The sequence below is a fragment of the Rhincodon typus genome, chromosome 30, assembly GCF_021869965.1.
Source record: "Rhincodon typus isolate 14 chromosome 30, sRhiTyp1.1, whole genome shotgun sequence".
NCBI classification, from domain to species: Eukaryota; Metazoa; Chordata; class Chondrichthyes; order Orectolobiformes; family Rhincodontidae; genus Rhincodon; species Rhincodon typus.
The window spans coordinates 26,047,178-26,065,709 of NC_063361.1; the positions used below are offsets into that span (position 1 = coordinate 26,047,178).

General features: G+C 39.9%; 1 protein-coding gene across 1 annotated transcript in view; it reads left to right on the forward strand.

The window, feature by feature from the left end:
• The window catches only part of dhx58 (DEXH (Asp-Glu-X-His) box polypeptide 58), a 185,665-nt gene that overhangs the window by 8,586 nt on the left and 158,547 nt on the right, over positions 1–18,532 (forward strand). Inside the window, exons 5-9 of the mRNA XM_048614416.1 lie at positions 2,332–2,522; positions 4,333–4,449; positions 6,982–7,108; positions 8,618–8,809; positions 10,389–10,642. Of these exons, the coding sequence (XP_048470373.1) occupies positions 2,332–2,522; positions 4,333–4,449; positions 6,982–7,108; positions 8,618–8,809; positions 10,389–10,642 (881 nt within the window). The remainder of the gene's footprint in view (positions 1–2,331; positions 2,523–4,332; positions 4,450–6,981; positions 7,109–8,617; positions 8,810–10,388; positions 10,643–18,532) is intronic.

Sequence of the window (18,532 nt, forward strand, 5' to 3'; positions counted from 1 at the left end):
AACGGATTTATTTGAAATCACCAGCTTTCGAAGTGCTGCTCCTTCGCCAAGTGAAGTCCCATCTCACCTGACGAAGGAGCAGCGCCCAAAAGCTGGTGATTTCAAATAAACCTGTTGGACTATAACCTGGTGTCGTGTGGCTTCTAACTTTGTCCACCCCAGTCTGACACCGGCACCTCCACATCATGGATTTAAAATTGTTTTACTTTTTAACTAGAACAGTAAATAAGCCGCACCATTGTTCCAGTAAGAAATATCCCAAATCTGGCAGATAGAATGTTGGGCTCCTCTGGGTTCGTCTTGGTAGCTGTCAGGTAGTGGGGCTTCGAAATAATTTTCTTCTTCATGGTAATTGTTTTAGGTTTGAGCTCCATTTTGAATGTGCTTGAAGCTGTAATTTTATGAAAGTTTATAAAGACATGTATTGACAATGGGTGTTAGCGCCAAACTTTGCAGAATGTTACAACTCTTCAGTTACATTCCCATCCCAAGTGGGATGATGAGGGGCACTAAACAATTAAGCATCCTGTTTCCAGATGGCCAGCTAATGTTTACAGCCATACTTCTGGGAGCCACTATTTTCAACTCAGTAGTTAGGCCTGCTAACAAACGCTGACACTGGAAGGTGCCTTTCTGTTCCATCAGGTCAAAATTAATAGAGAAAAAAGGAAAGGATAAAGAGATGTATGTGCAACTGGTTTTACACAGGATTGAGAGACACAACCTTCTGTCTAGAGCAAGAAAATCAGGTTGCACAGTTAATGACTTAGAAATAAAAGTAATGCCAAAAAAACAGGAGGCCAGCCCATTGAAAGGACAGTTCATCATCTTAATTCTCTCTCCATCCCCCAATCCCTGATAGCAGTGAGATTCAGTTAAATTTGCTTTGATCATTTTGAAATAAAGAAACTTAACAACTTGAATGTGGTCTCATCTAACAACGCTTCTCAGTCAGCTGTCAAAAATGATGAAGAACTACATTGTTTGGACAAGTGAAGAAAAATGTCGTACTAAATGCAGACCACAGGATCCCTGAGATTGTTCCTCAATGATGGTGTATTTAGATATTAGGCAATAAATGCACATTCTTAAATGTAAAATGTAAACTCAATGGGAATGACCACTGATCCAAAATCACATTGACGATGGAATGGAAGGGTGTACAAGTAATTACATCACATCCCCAGTCCCACAAAAAAGTTCCATTGTTTTGATCACCCATTCACAAGTTGAAGACGAGAGAATAGTCTAGGATTCTACTAAATATCTGGATCTACTTATGAAAATGCAGGCCTTCTGGAGGGAAAAACCAGTTCAAATAGCATTTTCTCTCAAGTTTTAAAAGAAGTTGAACTGGATTTTATATTGGAAATGTTTAGAAATCAGCCCTAATGTTAATAGGGAATGGTTACTTTTGATTTTTTTTTTTCTCTCATTTGTTCTATTTCCTACAACAGTGAGCTCACTTTAAATTCATGGTCACCCCTCTGATTTTAGGAAAGAAACATTCCATCAGAGCTATGAATCTCTGAATGAGAAGTGTTGCTTGTTTCTTCTGTGTCATAGAGTCAATGGTAAGGGTAAAAGCTGAAGGCACAGAACCAGAAAAGGTTGGTAAAAAATTATCCAGAGCTTTGTTCCATTTACAGTTGGTCTTGGCCTCCAATACTGGAGCCAGCTTTCAATATGATTAAATTATTTACTGGTACATCCATAAGCTTCGCTGTTATGTTGGAAATGTCACCTGTAGAATATTGCCATCTGCAAATCCAAATATTATGCTTAATGGATGGCAATCTATTTAGTTATAGAATTCCAATAAGTCCATAATGTGGATCTGTTGCTTTTAAATTTAATTAATCAATTATGGGTTCTGTATTCTTCAGAGGGGCATTCTCTCATTATGGATATTTGTACAGGTGTTCTATGATTTTATTAATCATGACTATGTACAAGGGGTTTGTTGTAGCTCTTCTGTAATTGCAGGACTGCTAAGAAATAGTGAGATTTTCAACTATTTTCTTAGGAATTCACGAATTTATTCCATCCAACCAGGTTTCCTGTATACAAATCTTTGACATTTATGTTGTAAGATAGTCATTACTAATGCCTACTAATGTAATTGATTTATAATGTTGTGTTACAAAATTCTGAATACTGATAATAGATCTGTCATTTGTGCATTGTTTGTTTGTGAAATAATTCATGAAAGATTAGTTCTTGATGGTGGAACTCACTCAGACTCAAGCAATGAAATCTTGAAGTAAGAATGTTCAGGATTTTCAAAGCCTTCTTTAAGAAAGAGCTTTTTAATTTTTTTTTTAAATGCAGAATTCTCGCTGCTGATAATTGATGAGTGTCATCACACCCAGAAAGATGGAGTATATAATAAAATCATGGGACACTATATTGAGAAAAAGCATCAGCATACAAAGGGTTTACCTCAGATCCTTGGATTGACAGCATCACCCGGAACAGATGGAGCCAACACTTTGGAACGTGCAAAGAAACATATCTTACAGGTTCGTCCAACGTTTGAGTCACAATGAAACCTCTCACTTAAAACATTTCTCAGATATTGACTAACGTTGACATATCCCCAGAAATTCTGTTCGGGCAACTTTTGCTCTTACCCTGAATTGCCTTTTTTTTTTGACATATACTTTATTCATTAAAAAAAAGGTCCTTGTATACATACATAGTCACAAATGTTGTTTGGTTCAGTACAATAACGTACCGAGGAAACAAACAAACATTTGACTGTATGCAAACAAATCAAAGGCATCTCTTGCTTGAACCAGGCTCTATTTGTATGCTTTTGAGGCAGCAGGAGGGGTCTGATAATTAACCGTTCCTCATTTAACAATAGCGGGAAGACCTCAGACAGTGGCCTTTCCCCACTGTGCCTTAGCGGCTGCTGCCCCCAGCTTTAATGCATCCCTTAGCATGAATCCTGGTTCCTGAATTGCCTGTAATGTCTAAACCAGTGATGTCAAGCAGTTAGAGACAAAAAAGAACTGCAGATGCTGGAATCCAAGGTAGACAAACAGGAGGCTGGAAGAACACTGCAAGCCAGGCAGCGTATGGAGGAAAGGAGCAGTCAACGTTTCGGGTATTATCATTCTTCAGGACTAAGTTGCCTCAGTGAAGCGCACCAACGCTGACCTCCCAAGAGCTTAGCCAGTCCAATCTCTTTGTGCTAATATTTCCTATTCGGTGGTTTGTCCAATTTCTGTTTCATGGGTTCAGAAGTTTGGCACGTCTTTTATTAAGATATCACTGCCTTCTCACTAAATAAATCTTAAACTAAAATGCACAGATCTGTTGATATGGGCAAACTAAATTATAAGCAAACTATGAGGCAAATTTGTCTGAGGGCCTATTGTGTTGTTTTCTTCTGCCCACAATAACTAAACCCTGGATATCTCTGCTGTAAACTGAAAAAGTCCTAATAGTTATCACTTTGGAATCTGGAAGGAAAATTGTAATCATGAAATGCTGACTTTGTAACAATAATATCAGCCAGTTCATATTATGTACTAAACTGCATACTAGTTATTGTAAATACTAATGCAAAATGCATTGCTATGTGCTGAATCATCTTTCAACTCACTGTGATACAATGCATGTTGTGTGCATGCAGTCACTAGCAAAAACCACAGCTCAAAAATAGAGCTAAACCAAGTTAATGAGGATTTTTCTCTTCATAAACCAAGTAGCCGAGACTAATTTCAGAAGCCATCATCTAATCTCACAGTTCAAATAATAGTTATAAGCTGAATAAACCATTTAATAAGTTCTGTCTCACTTGAGTTATTGTTATAATTAACTCTCGCCCTGATGGGCTTTTGCTTTTTTTTAAAAAAAAAGACTGCTTTGAAATGAAGGTCAATGAGACTGAATGTGGAGTGAGCATGCACTGCAACAGTAATTTCACTGGTTTGAAAGCTGCACTTGACTTCTCAATAAATAAAATTGGCCTTTTCAGGAGATTTGGAATGTAGGTTCAAAGTAAATCTACAACGGAAATAAAACTGGAAGATTTATTTGGGTTTTGGCAGTTTTACATCCCAGTTCAATGCCTTGGTGTACTTGGATGCAGTATGCCTTTACTCAATTCATTTGGAATTCTAAGCACTGTTGATTGTTGGACTCACTGGGCAATTCCAAATTGCCAAGCACTGAGAGAATTGAGGAAAGCAACTTATTCACACAGCAGAAGAAAAATATATAATTGATTTGGAGCTTAGCACAGTTAATTTGAACATTAATTGTAATGTTAACATACTGTATTAATTTATTGACGTCCAATGTATATTCTATTTGTGACAGATCTGTGCTAATATGGATGCCGCTATGATAACATCCTCCAAGGAGTGTGTAAAAGAGCTAAAAGATAGCATCCCTCAGCCTGTAAAAATATATGACATTACAGAAGAAAGAAAAGAGGTACAAAACTTTGCCTTCTGCACACTTTAAATTAGGAAACCCATAAATGTATATATGTATCTGCAAAATAATATTCATGCACCATTATTTGCTACAACTTCCTAACAGTATAGCAAAATGGTACACACTAGATTATGCTATTTATAATCTACCATGTGATAAATTCTCAATCTCAAATACTCTTCTGTAGAGAAATATTGATGGAAACCTTCTTTCGCAAGCTATCCTAGGCTAATTTTCTGAATAAATTTAGACTCATATTCCGACATAAACAAAAACTCAGCAATAGCCCCTACTCCTACACATACTGATTATCATGGTCTCTCAAAGCTTTGTTGCCATGCTTCTTAGTGCCCTAGTTAGTAGAATTAACTCATGCCCACTTGCTATCCCACCTACCTTTGTAGGAATCATCTCCATTCCTCAGGGTTGTAGACTGTGTGCATCACTCCCTCACCAAGAAACTGGGTAGAGGGTCTGTGGTTCTTCTCTATTGCTGTTTGTGCAAAGGGCCAGAATAGTGGTTAATATTAGTATATGTTTGGGCAAGTCTTCCTCTCCCATTGGGAAACATCCTGTTATCTGCTCAATTTACTTTCTCCTTAGATCGTTTGATTGAGCTACGTAACAAGCTGAAATCAGACAGTTTTTATATCTAATCACACAACACCATGTAAGCAAAAAACTGATTTAAGCACAAAATTTTATGTAACATTCTAATTTTATTATCAAATCTCTCATCCAGATTTACAGCCCTGGCAATTATTATTTAACGTGTCTGAATATTTGTGTAAGATCCCTCTGCACTTGGACAGGGTGCAGGATATGCTCTGACCCAGTTTGAACGACCCCCCACCGTGGGAAGGGAGTGAATCCGGGATGTTATCCCTCCTGGGAGAACTCCAAGCCCGGGACTCGGTCGGGGCAGATTTCTGATGGTCTCCCATCCTCGGACAGAGTGCAGGCCAAGCTCTAACCCAGTTTGAACTATTTCCCACCACTGGAATTGTATATCTTGTCATAACATCAGAATTTAACTTCACCCAAACCACACAGATTTTAATTTTCCAGTTTCCAGCTATTTTTGTGATCTCTGCAATCACTCAGTCATTACTCAGTCATGGGCTGTTAATTTTTCTGATGTCTTAACCGTAACTGACATTGCCCAACTGTGTGTTCATAAACTAATGGGGAAGACACCCTTTTCATCCTCTGATTCCAAGTAGGATTTATTTCCTTGTCACAGAAATGAACTTATGTCACTCCCTGGATATACTCCTCTGTTCCCCACTGGACCTTCTGCCACTGAGATAAATCTACAGCTAACATGAATGACCACAAATAGTGAGAGTTTCAAAATGTATGGGCTGCACCCATTCCATCTCATTCTCATTGCATTGATTTCTACTGCACCGACCCTCTCCTATCCACTTACGTCAGATAACATATCAGTAAATGAATATCAAAAAAGAAGTGCAGATGTTGGAGATCTGAAACAAAAACAGAAAAATAACAGGAAAGATGTGGAAGTGTCGGAAAAGGTGCAGAGGAGATTTACCAGGATGTTGCCTGGAATGGAGGGAAGGTCTTACGAGGAAAGGGTGAGAGAACTAAGGCTTTTCTCTTTAGAACGACGAAGGATGTGAGGTGACTTGATGGAGGGGTACAAAATGATCAGAGGTATAGATAGGGTGGACAGCCAGAGACTTTTTCCTAGGGTGGAGGTAGCTATTAGGAGGGGGCATAGTTTTAAAGTGAGTGGAGGTAGATATAGGGGAGACGTCAGAGGTAGGTTCTTTACTCAGAGAGTGGTAGGAGAGTGGAATGCGTTGCCGGAGCGGGTAGTGGAGTCGGCCTCATTAGGGGCATTTAAGCGGCAATTAGATAGGCATATGGATGATAGTATAAGGTAGGGGTGGAGGTTAGATAGACCTTAGGTTTAGGGTAAAAGTTTGGCAGAACATCATGGGCCGAAGGGCCTGTACTGTGCTGTACTGTTCTATGTTCTATGTTCTATTGCTGGAGAAACTCAGCAGGTCTGGCAGCATCTGTCGGAAGAAAGTAGAGTTAATGTTTTAAGTCTGGTGACTCTTCAGACTGCTCAGAGTTGCTCGGCGAAACGTTAACCTGCTTTCTTCCCACAGATGTTGTCAGATGTGCTGAGTTTCTCCAGCAATTTCTGTTTTTGTTTCAGTAATCTAATGACTAACTTAATGCTATGAACGAATGGACTATACACTAGTTCACTGTGCATCATTGTCACTTCAGCTGTGCTTAAGGTTAACATGGTGCAAGGGTATAGTTCAGCTTTACATGAGCTAGATTACACGAGCTATTGAACCACTGAATTTTCATTGAGACCATACCATATATATTCCTTCCCTTTCAATCAAACTAAAATATAGAAAACCTGAAATTTTAAAATTTTAAAAACATGAAGAAAAGAGATTGTTTTACCTCACAAATTTGGAATTTTGTTTTAAACAGCTCTTTCTAATTTGATTCTTACTTTTTCTTCCCATGATCATCCAGGACCCCTTTGGGGACACAATTAAAGTGATGATGAGAACTATCCACTCCTATTTGAACGTACCTTCAATTTTGGGTCTTTTCGGGTCACAGATTTATGAGCAATCAGTTGTGGAGTTGGAGAAAGAAGGTGAGGGAATGGTTTACATTGTGACCACTTTGCAACAAGGCATAGATAATTTACATCATTTCAGAAGATAAGCAAAATCAGGAAATGTAAAACACCAAATTGGAGGTATGCTATACCTCTCAACGGCATAGATTTACTTGAGAAATCAAAACATTAAACACAGCCCTGTTGAGAAAAAGAAGGAATCATATAGGGTGCTCCAAATAACTAATACCAAAATCAGCTGCCAAGCAAAGGAAAGAGGGACGAAAACAGAAGTTGCTGGAAGTTCAAGTCTGGCAGCATCTGTGAAGAAAAAATCAGAGTTAATGTTGCCGGTCCGGTGACCCTTCCTCAGAACTGGGGGACTTGAAAAGAGGGACTTGTATTTATGTAGCACTCTTCATAGTCATCATACATCACACAGCACTTTACAGCCAATTAATTAAAAGATAGTCACTGCTTTGATGTGTGAAATGCAGCAGCCAATCTGTGTACATTAATGTCCTGCAAAAGAACAGATTCCTGGTTTTAAGAGCCCTTGTGGCATAGTGATCGTATCTCTGCCTCTCAGCCAGTAGACTTGGGTTCAAGTTCCACCTGCTCCTGAGGTGTGTCATAGCACGCCTGAATAGGTAGATTTAAAACAAAAAATGTATGCAGGCAGTGCCCAGTCTGCAAATGTGTTCCATTCGCAAATCGATTTGTACGCAAGTCGAACACAATACAGGACAATATAAAGGAGCCGTTTATAAGTACAGAAAACATTCATGCATCGGATCTTTAAAATTAAACCCTTATATGAGATTGCACTCATAAGTTGGACGTTGTAAATTGGGGATCCCCTGTACATTAATAAAGGCTCTTGTGGTAGAATAGTAGTCTCCCTATCTCTGGTTAAACAGGCCTGTGTTTAAGTCCCACTTGTTCCAGAAGTGTGTAATAACACCTCTGAAGAGATTGACTGGAAAATGTCAAAGTCCCACATACAGCCATTCGATAATAACCAGATTATCTGTTTATGTAATGTTGGAGGGATGAATATTGGCTGGGACGCTGGAGACAACTGCACTCATCTTCCTCTAAACAGTGTTGTGGAACCTTGTAAGTTCACATGAGAGGGCAAATCTGACTTAGTTTAACAACTGATATGTCACTTCCAGTAGCTTGGTGCTCCTTCAGTAAGGGATCAGGATGTTAGCCTTGATTCTGTTCAAAAGTAGATTCAAGAACATTGAGTCTTGTGACTGACAAGTGAGATTACTACCAGCAGACTTATGGCTGCTCGACAGTTCATAAAATGTCCCTGGGTTTCAGAGTAAACCAGAAACAATAGACTAAAGATTGTTAGAAAAATAACAGTTAATGATAATGAGCTGGCCAGCATTCACTTTTTAGAAGTTCCTGCATCTACACAATTAGGCGCATACAGCATATATTCCTCAAATCTGATCTTGGACATAACTGTATTTCCAGGCCATGTAAGAATTCTGCATGACTAACAACAATTCTATATTTGGATGTTGCCAGGAGCCATTACTTTTGACAGAAAAAAGCGTAACTGTGCCCTTCACCTCCGGAAATACAATGATTCCCTTCTGATCAATGACACAGTGCGCATGATTGATGCCTTTCAGAACCTTGCAGAATTCTACAGTACTGAGGAGAGCAGCAAAAATAGTCTTGATCAAACAGATGGGTTCCTCCTCAAAGTATTTAATGGTAAGGATTCATTCTCCCTATGTCTCCTCCCAGTGCTCCATTTTCCTGTTACAATCCAAAGTTGAGCAGGCCATGTGAAATGCAGGATTACAGGGATGGGATGTGTCTGGGTGGGATGCTCCTCGGAGATTTGGTGTGGACCTGATGGGCCAAATGGCCTGATTCCACAATATAGTCATTCTGTGATTTCTAGAGTAATTTCTCAGGGTGGTGTCCTAAGCCCAACCAACTTCATCTGCTTCGTCAATGACCTTCCTTTCATCGTAGGATCAAAAGTGGGAACATTTGTCAATGTTTGTACAATGCTTGACATCATTCAAGGCCCTTCAGATAGTGAAACAGTTTGTGTCCAAATGCAGAAAGACTTGGGCAATATCCAGGCTTGGCCTGAGAAGTGGCAAATAACATTTGCATCACAATAAGTATCAGGCAATGACCATCTCTAACTAACCATCTTCCCTTGACATTCAGTTGCATTACCATCACTAAATCCTCCACCATCAACATCCTGTGTGTAATCATTGACTAGAAACTGAACTGGACCTACCATTAAAATACTGTGGCTACAAGAGTAGGTCAGAAATAGAGAATTATGAGAAGAGTAACTCATCTCATGACTCAGAACCTGCCCACCATGTACAAGGTACTAGTCAGGAATGTGACAATTGCCCTACATTACCTGGATAAATATGCCAATAATAACACTTAAGAACCTTGGTACCGTCCAGAAAGAAGTTGCCTGCTTGATACCCCATTCAGCATTAGTGCACCGTGGCTGTAAGATACTCCATCTACAGAGCCTCTGGATTACTGGTCCAGTGACATTACTGCTACATTCCTTCCTTCACTCTAATCGCAATGGCTCAAGAATATTGCTCACCAGCCCCTCTTCATGCTCAATAAGAGATGTGCAATAACTTCTGGCCTAGCCACTGATGCCCATCCACACCTGCAAATACTTTTTAAAGAAACTGCTGCAGTCCATATGGTGCTGGTTCATCCACAGTGCTGTTAAGAAGTGAATTCCAATCCTCTGGCCAAGTGACAGTGACCTAGTTCTTGGTCAAGAGTTGGGTGGCTTAGTGGAGGACCTCAAGATGATGGTGTTCCCATGCATTTTCTGCCCTTGTCAGACATGATTTAGGAAGATGCTGCCAAAGGAGTCTTGGTGACTTATTACCGTGTATCTTATACAGTAGATAGCAAAACACTGTTGCTACTGTGCATTAATAGTGTTGGAGGTGAAAGTGTATATACATCCGGTGAACAGTGAGGTTCTACAGTGATGCTTCCACAGTCAAATAGGATTGGCTACACTCACTGGCGAGGCTTATTTATTAAAGAGTAGACACGACAGCAGATAATATTTCAAGAAGACTTGCACATCAGGAGAGGCCTGGGAGATAAGAGAAAGAAAAAATACAGTTTGTATGAGAAATACCAGGATTTTATTTTATGTAAACATATTGTAATTTCATACAAATGTTAGGAGAATGAATGGATCCATTTAACGGTCAATTTGTTAATTAATGATTGTTTATGTTTTTCCCATCCACTCACTCTTTGCTCCTCTCATTAGATTATAAAACCAAGCTGCACTTACTTGCCTTAAATAAAGCGTATGAAAATCCGAAGCTGGACAAATTGGAGCAAACTCTCCTGAGGCGATTCAAGGACTCAAACTCCCGAGGGATTGTCTTCACAAAAACACGACAGAGCACTCATGCCATGCTGGGCTGGATCAAGAGTAGTGACAAGTTACAGGCAGCTGGGATCAAGGCGGAAAGTCTAACAGGGGCTGGTGTTAATAGCCAGACAAAGCACATGACTCAGGTGAGCTGGAGCAGTGCGCTGAATATGCTATTCTCAAGTGCTATGATCATTTTTTTAGTACAACTTGTTGGGATCATTACTGCCCCTAAACATGGCAAACCAATGCTATTCCTAGGAAACAGTCAATAATGTAGATGATCCAGGTTGCACACAGTAAAGGGTAAAGTAACCATAGTCCCATACTCTTGTTAGAGACAGAAAAAGAAAGATGACTAGTGGGGAGCCTCAGCGAGGGGTGAAGTTGAGAAAGTGGGACCTCAATGGTAACTTCAGCCAGTACAGGAATTGAACACACACTGTTAACTCACATCATATCAGGCATGTAGGGAAGTCTTTGTTGCGGCAGTCATGTGACAGAAGCTCTGGGTTCAATTCCCATTCCAGGACTTGTTGATCATGGAACATGTGTTTGTAACATGGTCAAACAGGTTGATTAACAACCTGTAGATCCTGATATGCCTGTGGCAAGTGGTGCTTGCAGGAGATCTCCTGGTCAGTTATAGTTGATGCAGAGATATGCCCCTCTCAATCTACAGCCCCTGGTTGCAGGGTAGAAGTGACATGTTTTGTGCAAGTCTGACTATGAAAACAGATGAAGGCTGTAGATGTGAAGAAGAAGAAGCTATCAGGCATTTGGGAGGCTAGTTATCTTTCCATTACCTAATTTTATTTAAGTTGTGAAATCAGATTGAATCTTTTCTTGGTCTTTATGGATTACTCCCATTCTATGCTTTGCTTTATCCACTGGACTGAAAGATTTATTGAGTGTTTTTTAATTTATTCATGAGACATGGACGTCAGTGGCAAGGTCAATATTTATTGCCTATTCCTAATTGTCCTTGGAATAGTAGGCAATGAGTTGCCGCCTTGAACCGCTGCAGTCTAAGTGGTGCAGGTAAATCCACAATGCCATTCAGAGGGGAGTTTCAAGATTTGGACCCAGTGACTGAAGCAACGATGACATAGTTTGAAGTCAGTATGGTGAGGGGAATTTGACGGTGGTGGTGCCCTTGTTCTCCTGTCTGGTAGACTTTGTGTGTTTTGAAGATTCCATTAAAAGAGCTTGAACTTTTTTGCTGATTGCACATGTCGTTGTATATGTTAATCTCACTGCTCATCATAGAAAAAGAGGCATCCTGGACCTCAATGATGGGGTGGAACCGACCCTACAATCAGAATGCATGCATTCTTTAAAATAATCAGCAGCTGTTGCAGTTAAACCATTTATATGAAATTATCACTGCATTGCAATCAACTCCCTCCTGCATATTTAATGGGATGGATTTTAAACAGTTGAGAATGTGAGACACAAGTTCTTCTTAAAAAAAAAAAATCACACCCTACAAATGGTGCGTTACACAAAATGGGAACTGTACCACAAAAAGGCGGTGATTGCTTCAAATAATTTTGACGAAAGGTTCAGTTTAGGAAATTTGTGTCCCCTCACACTTTGTTCTTTTGTGGGATGGGGTTGTTGCTGGCAAGGTCAGAATTTGTTTGTCTATCCCAAAATGCCAGGCAATTTCCAAAGGCAGTTAAACGTTGCCATAGGACGAGAATCATTTGTAGAGCAGATCAGGTAAAGTTGGCAGATTTTCTTCCCCAGCACTACATTACCACCTTGCCATAGTGGGATTTTAACCCATGACCCCATGGTATTAAGCTAGGCCTCTCGCTTACTAACCCAGTGACATTACCATTACACCATCATCACTCTTCATTCAATTTTCAGAAGTGTTGTTTTTAATCTGAAAAAATATATCTACTACGAAAATACTATTATCCTTGTTCTGTTACTTTTGAACAGTTGGGAGGACGGACCCTAAGAGAAGGTGGGCATTCCTGAAGTCTGTGAATACTAGACTGGGGACTGGTGAAAGTGTGAAGAAGAGCTGGGTCAGAAGGGGTTCGAGGATGCAGGAGTGAGCCTCATAGAGGGATCAGAGAGAAGCTACAGAGAGATATGATTCAGGACAGAGGTGTGCTGGGACACCTAAGGGAAAAATGTGGCTGAAATAGTCAGTGGTTGGTTTCAGGTGGAATCTGGAAACAACCAAACACTTCCCAGAAGCCATCCAGATGTGTATATTGAAGTTACCATGGCTGCTTACTCTGACATCATTTAAGAAGGCTCAGATTTCCTGGTATCGTTACCAACTTGGGCATTAACTATTAGCAGAGGGTAAGGAAAGGTATTAGGGACAATTGCAGAATCTGGAATGGAGGCAGGGAGACAGAATGCATGCCAAAAATATCCTATATCTTAGTCCCTGTGGTGTCACTGCCCCTAATTGCAAGAGCCAGAAATCCCAACATTTACAGAATTTTCCAAAAACCAAACGGCAAAAGAAGAGGTGAATAGAAGCTAGATGCCAAGCAGCATTAGATTTCATGGGTGCAAAGGGAACTGTAATGTAATACAGTACAGCACATCAACCAAATTACATGGAATGACTAAAATGATCAAACCAGACAGCATTTTGCATTTGCCATGACCTCCTGTAACCCCTTGAATGACTTCACATAATTTGATGCATTAGTAATGCTGCCAGTGAGTCCTAGTATGCACAACATAGAACAAAATGTACAAATTTAAACAATTCTGTTAGCTCAGTCTAACACTTAACAGCTATCTGTTGCAACACATGGAAATATGTAACAAATGGTTCATTCCTTTAAATGTATTTGCTGCATGTAGTAATGAGAACACCACAGACACAGGATTTTGTTTCCAAATGTGTGTGAGGGAATGTGCATCGTGTTGTAAACCATGAAAGGCAGCAAAACATCCATGTGGTTAGTGAAGGAACAGGAAACCTCCAGCTGGGCTGTAGAAAGCAAGAAAACCTCCACAGAGTGGGAAACCATCATTTGGAACAGGACAATGGTGGGAAAATCCCTAGTAAACAGTACAAAGATACAGTGTCACTGTAAGGAAGGATTTGAAATGTAAAAGTAGCACCCTATGGCATTGCCATAATACAGCATGTAAAGCTTTATCGGAACAAAATACGATAGCATCATTGTACTATAGAGTTTAAATGCTTGCAGATAAATAAACTACTGCAACATTACTATTATTTAGCAATGATCTAGAATGAGAGGTCATTGTTTTAGGATAAAGTGTGGCAAATTTAAACAGAGGAGATGAGGAGGAATTACTTCTGTCTAAGTGTCATGAATCTGTGGAATTCAGTACCCCAGAGTGCAGTGGATGCCAGGACACTGAATAAATTTAAAGAGATGATGGACAGATTCTTTTAATTAGTAATGGGTTAAAGGCTGAAGAGCGGGCAGGAAAGTGGATTTGAGGCAGAGTTGAGATCAGCCGTGATCAATTGAATGATGGAGCAGGCTCGAGGGGCTGAATTGTCTACTCCTGCTCCAAGTTCTTATGTTCTTAGGTATAGAGTTTTTAAAGGTTTGAAGAAACTTTAAGAACAATGAACTAAAATAACATTGCTTTAGTAGAGGATTCAAAGCCTTAAGATTGCACCAGCATTGTATAATGCAGAATCATTAAATTTTTGAGGAAAACAGAATAAAACAATACCAAGATGCTACAGATTTATAATATCTTTAAAGGAATGTGCATAAATAACCATATTAAGAAGAAATGGAATGGATAAGAACACTATTAAAAGCATTTAACCTGAGAGATGGGCCAATCAGACAATGTGATTGAATATCTTAGAAAAACCAGTTCTTACAATACAGAATTGCTTCCAAATTAAGTACCAAATGTCAAGCTGAGCAAGTAAATACTCTATTGCATTCACTAAGTCCTACAGCTGATGATGTTGTAAATTACCAGAAAGAAAATAAAGCACAGATATTTTTGAAGATGTTCTAACAACCCTTGATAATTGCTTCAATTTGGAAGCATATAAAGTGCTTGAAAGTGCAAGATTTTACAGACAGATTCACCAGCCAGGGAATCCATAGATAATTTCATGAATGGTTTCTGTAAATTAGTGGAGAGCTGTAACAATGAAGCTTTAAAAGTCAAATTCATAAAAGACAGAATTGTTGCTGGAATTATTGGTGATATTACACCTCACTGGGAAATCACAACTTTGTCATCGATAATTGATTACTAATCCTTAGACCTATCAGCTACTTCTTGCCAATTGAAGCTCCATTCATATACAACCTCCTGGCTCTAGCTTGTCTATAACTAGGTTTTGCTTGCAATGAGTGCCAGGTAACTTGCTTTTAAAAAGTTCAGCAATGAACCAAAAATCCTTTGCTTTTAAACTAGTTATTTTCCCATTTGAGCCTCCAACCAAAAATACAGAAAAATAGAAAGACGTGGTCTTTACAATGAGTCTTTATCAGATTTATTAAAGTCCAAAGGAGACTTGATTTTGAAGAACAATATTCAAATTATGCAGGGAGCAGAAATTAAGAAGACTCTCAGAAAAATCCTGAGGGGAGAAGGACAACAGGAGACCGACTAAACCTATCCATTTTATAAGATATTTATATCCTACAGACATACTGGATAAGTCAATGCAAAGAAAAGACCAAACAGAAGATAATAAGGTAATGAGCAGGTAATCAGTTCAGTGGAACAATTATGCCCCACAGCCTCAAAGAGTGACCAGTTATGATATCTGTAAAGCTATAGGTTACTTCCACACGATGTGCAGAAGCAACACACATTTCCAGGCCGGTGTTATTTGATGGAAGTTACACACACAAAGAGCTCAATACGTTAGAGACCAGAGGCACACCTCGTGGAAAGTAATGCTTCAACAGAACCAGTTTTGGATATCTCATTAATTTTAGTCTTTATACAGGAACACGTGTTACTGTCTTGTCAGATCCAATACCATGGCTGAAAATAAGAGAGGATACAGCTTATAAAACTCAAACTACATGCTCCAGGTGGTACAATCTCTGAGATTGAAGGCATGTTACAAGAAAAACTGCAATTCAAATAGCATACAAGAATTGAAGGTGTGTACGAGGTTCAAAGTCAATACTTCCCTCTCTTGACCCTACATGCACATCTTTACCTCAACGTGCTTGTGGCAGAAAGAGTTCAGCATGTTCAAAGAGAACAAATGGTTCAGAAACAAACCATTGTTGATCAGCCAGTGAGAGCAGCCAGTAGAGGGTTTCACAAGGTTTCTTAGACTTACAGTGGAGCCCAATAAAACAATGAATTTACTGAGGTTACCTCTGCTAGCACAGTGTTGGCAGTTTCATATTGTAAGCAGGAATTAGGCTTTACAGGACTTATAGAAATGTTTTTCATTCCTATCCTCATTGAAGAAAATTCAGAGGACAATTATCAGCAAAGTTTGCCAGAAGAAGTAACTACTGAGAACAAGAATAAGTAGTACAACCCACTTTAGCTTATAGACAAATCTTTAAGTGAAGTTGTTCCGACAGCAAAATAGCCTATTGAACAAACCAATACAGCAAATTTAGCTTTTATGGCAATGATGAGTCAACATAAGTTCAAGAGCAACGTTTCAATTCTTCAATTTCCGCAGAAGAATCATCAGTACTAATAACGTAGCTAATGCTGAGTAAGCAGCTGTCATCTAGTAATGGGACTGTGAATGTGAAAATGTCTAATTCACCAGTAAAACAACCAGAAAGAGCAACTACAGATTTTCAATATAATCAATAAGTTGAAATAAAGACCTTACATCCTTCAACACAGATATATCAGTGTTTTATAAGTAAAGATTTGCTTGAACAAGATGGAGATGAGCTGCATTTGATCCTAGAGGAGGGAAACTAATGTACCAAATTCAAGACAAGGTCAATCAAAACAAATGATCTGTTACGAAGATCCAGGATATGGCAGAGAAGAATTTTCCTGTTCTGGTATTTCAGGATATTGTGAGAAAGTAAGTTATTGCTTCAACACAGTAACCATTTTCCATTGTGGACATTCATGAAATTAAAAGACACCCCATCTCTGTGAAGGGAATTAAAGAGATTAAGGGATGCTCCAGATAAGGTTTAGTGGTTAAGATTTACTAGGTTTAGCAGAATTACGTCCTCTGTGAAAGAGATTTCAAGAGATAAAAGATCCTCTAGCAGTGAAATGGTTCACAGACCAATCAAGGTCAAGATCAGAATCAAGGTCAACAGTTCTCGAGTATAAGAGCCAACAACCTTCCAAGTCAGAAGAGAAAACATTCTGGAAAAAATATTGGAACCTCCAGATCACTTGAAGTAATAAAGTCAGAGACTTGGTAGGAGATACTGCATGTGAAACTGTTAGATATGGGGAAAAAATGTTTGGAGGTAGAGGTTGCAAAAGGTAATAGTTCTGAAAGACTCTATGCAATCTGACGATGTCATATAGCCTTTAAGATGAAGAATTGTAATGTGAAGTCTTGCTAGAAGCAGATGTGAAGTCTCTGGCCCTAATTGTCTTTGCAATTATATCTAAGTCATCAGTATAACTTTCCTATTGCTATCATGCAACAAACTAAATCTTAACTGTGTAAGAGAAGTACCTTTTCTCATTAACACTCTGTAGTGATTTATCCTCTTTGCTAATTAGATAGGCAGTTAGCCATTGCATACAAAAGAAGATTAATAGGGGCTCTTGAAGCACCGTCGTAGTGTCCCTATCTCCGATCCAGGAGATCTGGGTTCAAGACCCACCTGCTCCAGTGTTGTGTAGTAATATCTCTGCAAAGGTTGAGTACGAAATTAGAAAGGAGGACTGGTGACAGCACTGTCCCCCTAATCACAAGCCTTCTGTGTTTGGCATTGTAACATATGACTTTATTTTCCAAAAAAAAACGCATAATTTTTATACAAAGTATTCCCACCTGACCAATACACAGTACAGTTCAAACAATTTAAACCATTTACAATGGAAAAGTCAATGGGATATGACTTTATTCAGTTGGCTTAGGTTGAGGCAACTCCCTTTGAGGCTGTCTGCTTCTTTCCAATTTGATCACTGCGAGAATAACGTGGGTAATGAATTTCAAGATATTTGGCTTTAGGATGAGAAAAGAGCTGCTCACCAAGTCAGAGTTAGTAGGAACTGCTGATGCTGGAGCATCTGAGATAACAAGGTGTAGAGCAGGATAAACTCAGCAGACCAAGCAGCATCAGAGGAGCAGGAAGGCTGACGTTTCGGGTCTGGACCCTTCTTCAGAAATGGGGGAGGGGAAGGGGATTCTAAAATAAATAGAGAGAGAGAGGGGGAGGCTTTGGAAGATGGATAGAGGAGAAGATAGGTGGAGAGGAGACAGACAGGTCAAGGAGGTGGGGATGGAGCTAGTAAAGGTGAGTATAGGTGGTGAGTTAGGATGGGGTTGGTCAGTCAAGGGAAGACAGACAGGTCAACGAGGTGGGGATGAGGTTGGGAGGTGGGAGGTGGGTGGAGTGGATAGGTGGGAGAAAGGAAGGACAGGTTAGGGAGGCGGGTACGAGCTGGGCTGGTTTTGGGATGCAGCCTGGGGAGGGGAGATTTTGAAGCTTGTGAAATCCACATTGATACCATTGGGCTGCAGGGTTCCCAAGCGAAATATGAGATGCTGTTCCTGCAACCCTCGGGTGGCATTGTTGTGGCACTGGAGGAGGCCCAGGATGAGCATGTCGTCCAAGGATTGGGAGGGGGAGTTGAAGTGGTTCGCGACTGGGAGGTGCAGTCATTTTGTTGCGAACTGAGCGTAGGCGTTCCACAAAGCGGTCTCCAAGTCTCTGCTTGGTTTCCCCGATGTAGAGGAGGCCACATCGGTGACAGCGGATACAGTATACCACATTAACAGATGTGCAGGTGAACATCTGCTTGATGTGGAAGGTCTTCTTGGGGCCTAAGATGGGGGTGAGGGGAGAGGTGTAGGAGCAGGTGTAGCACTTCCTGCGGTTGCAGGGAAAAGTGCCGAGGGTGGTGGGGCTGGT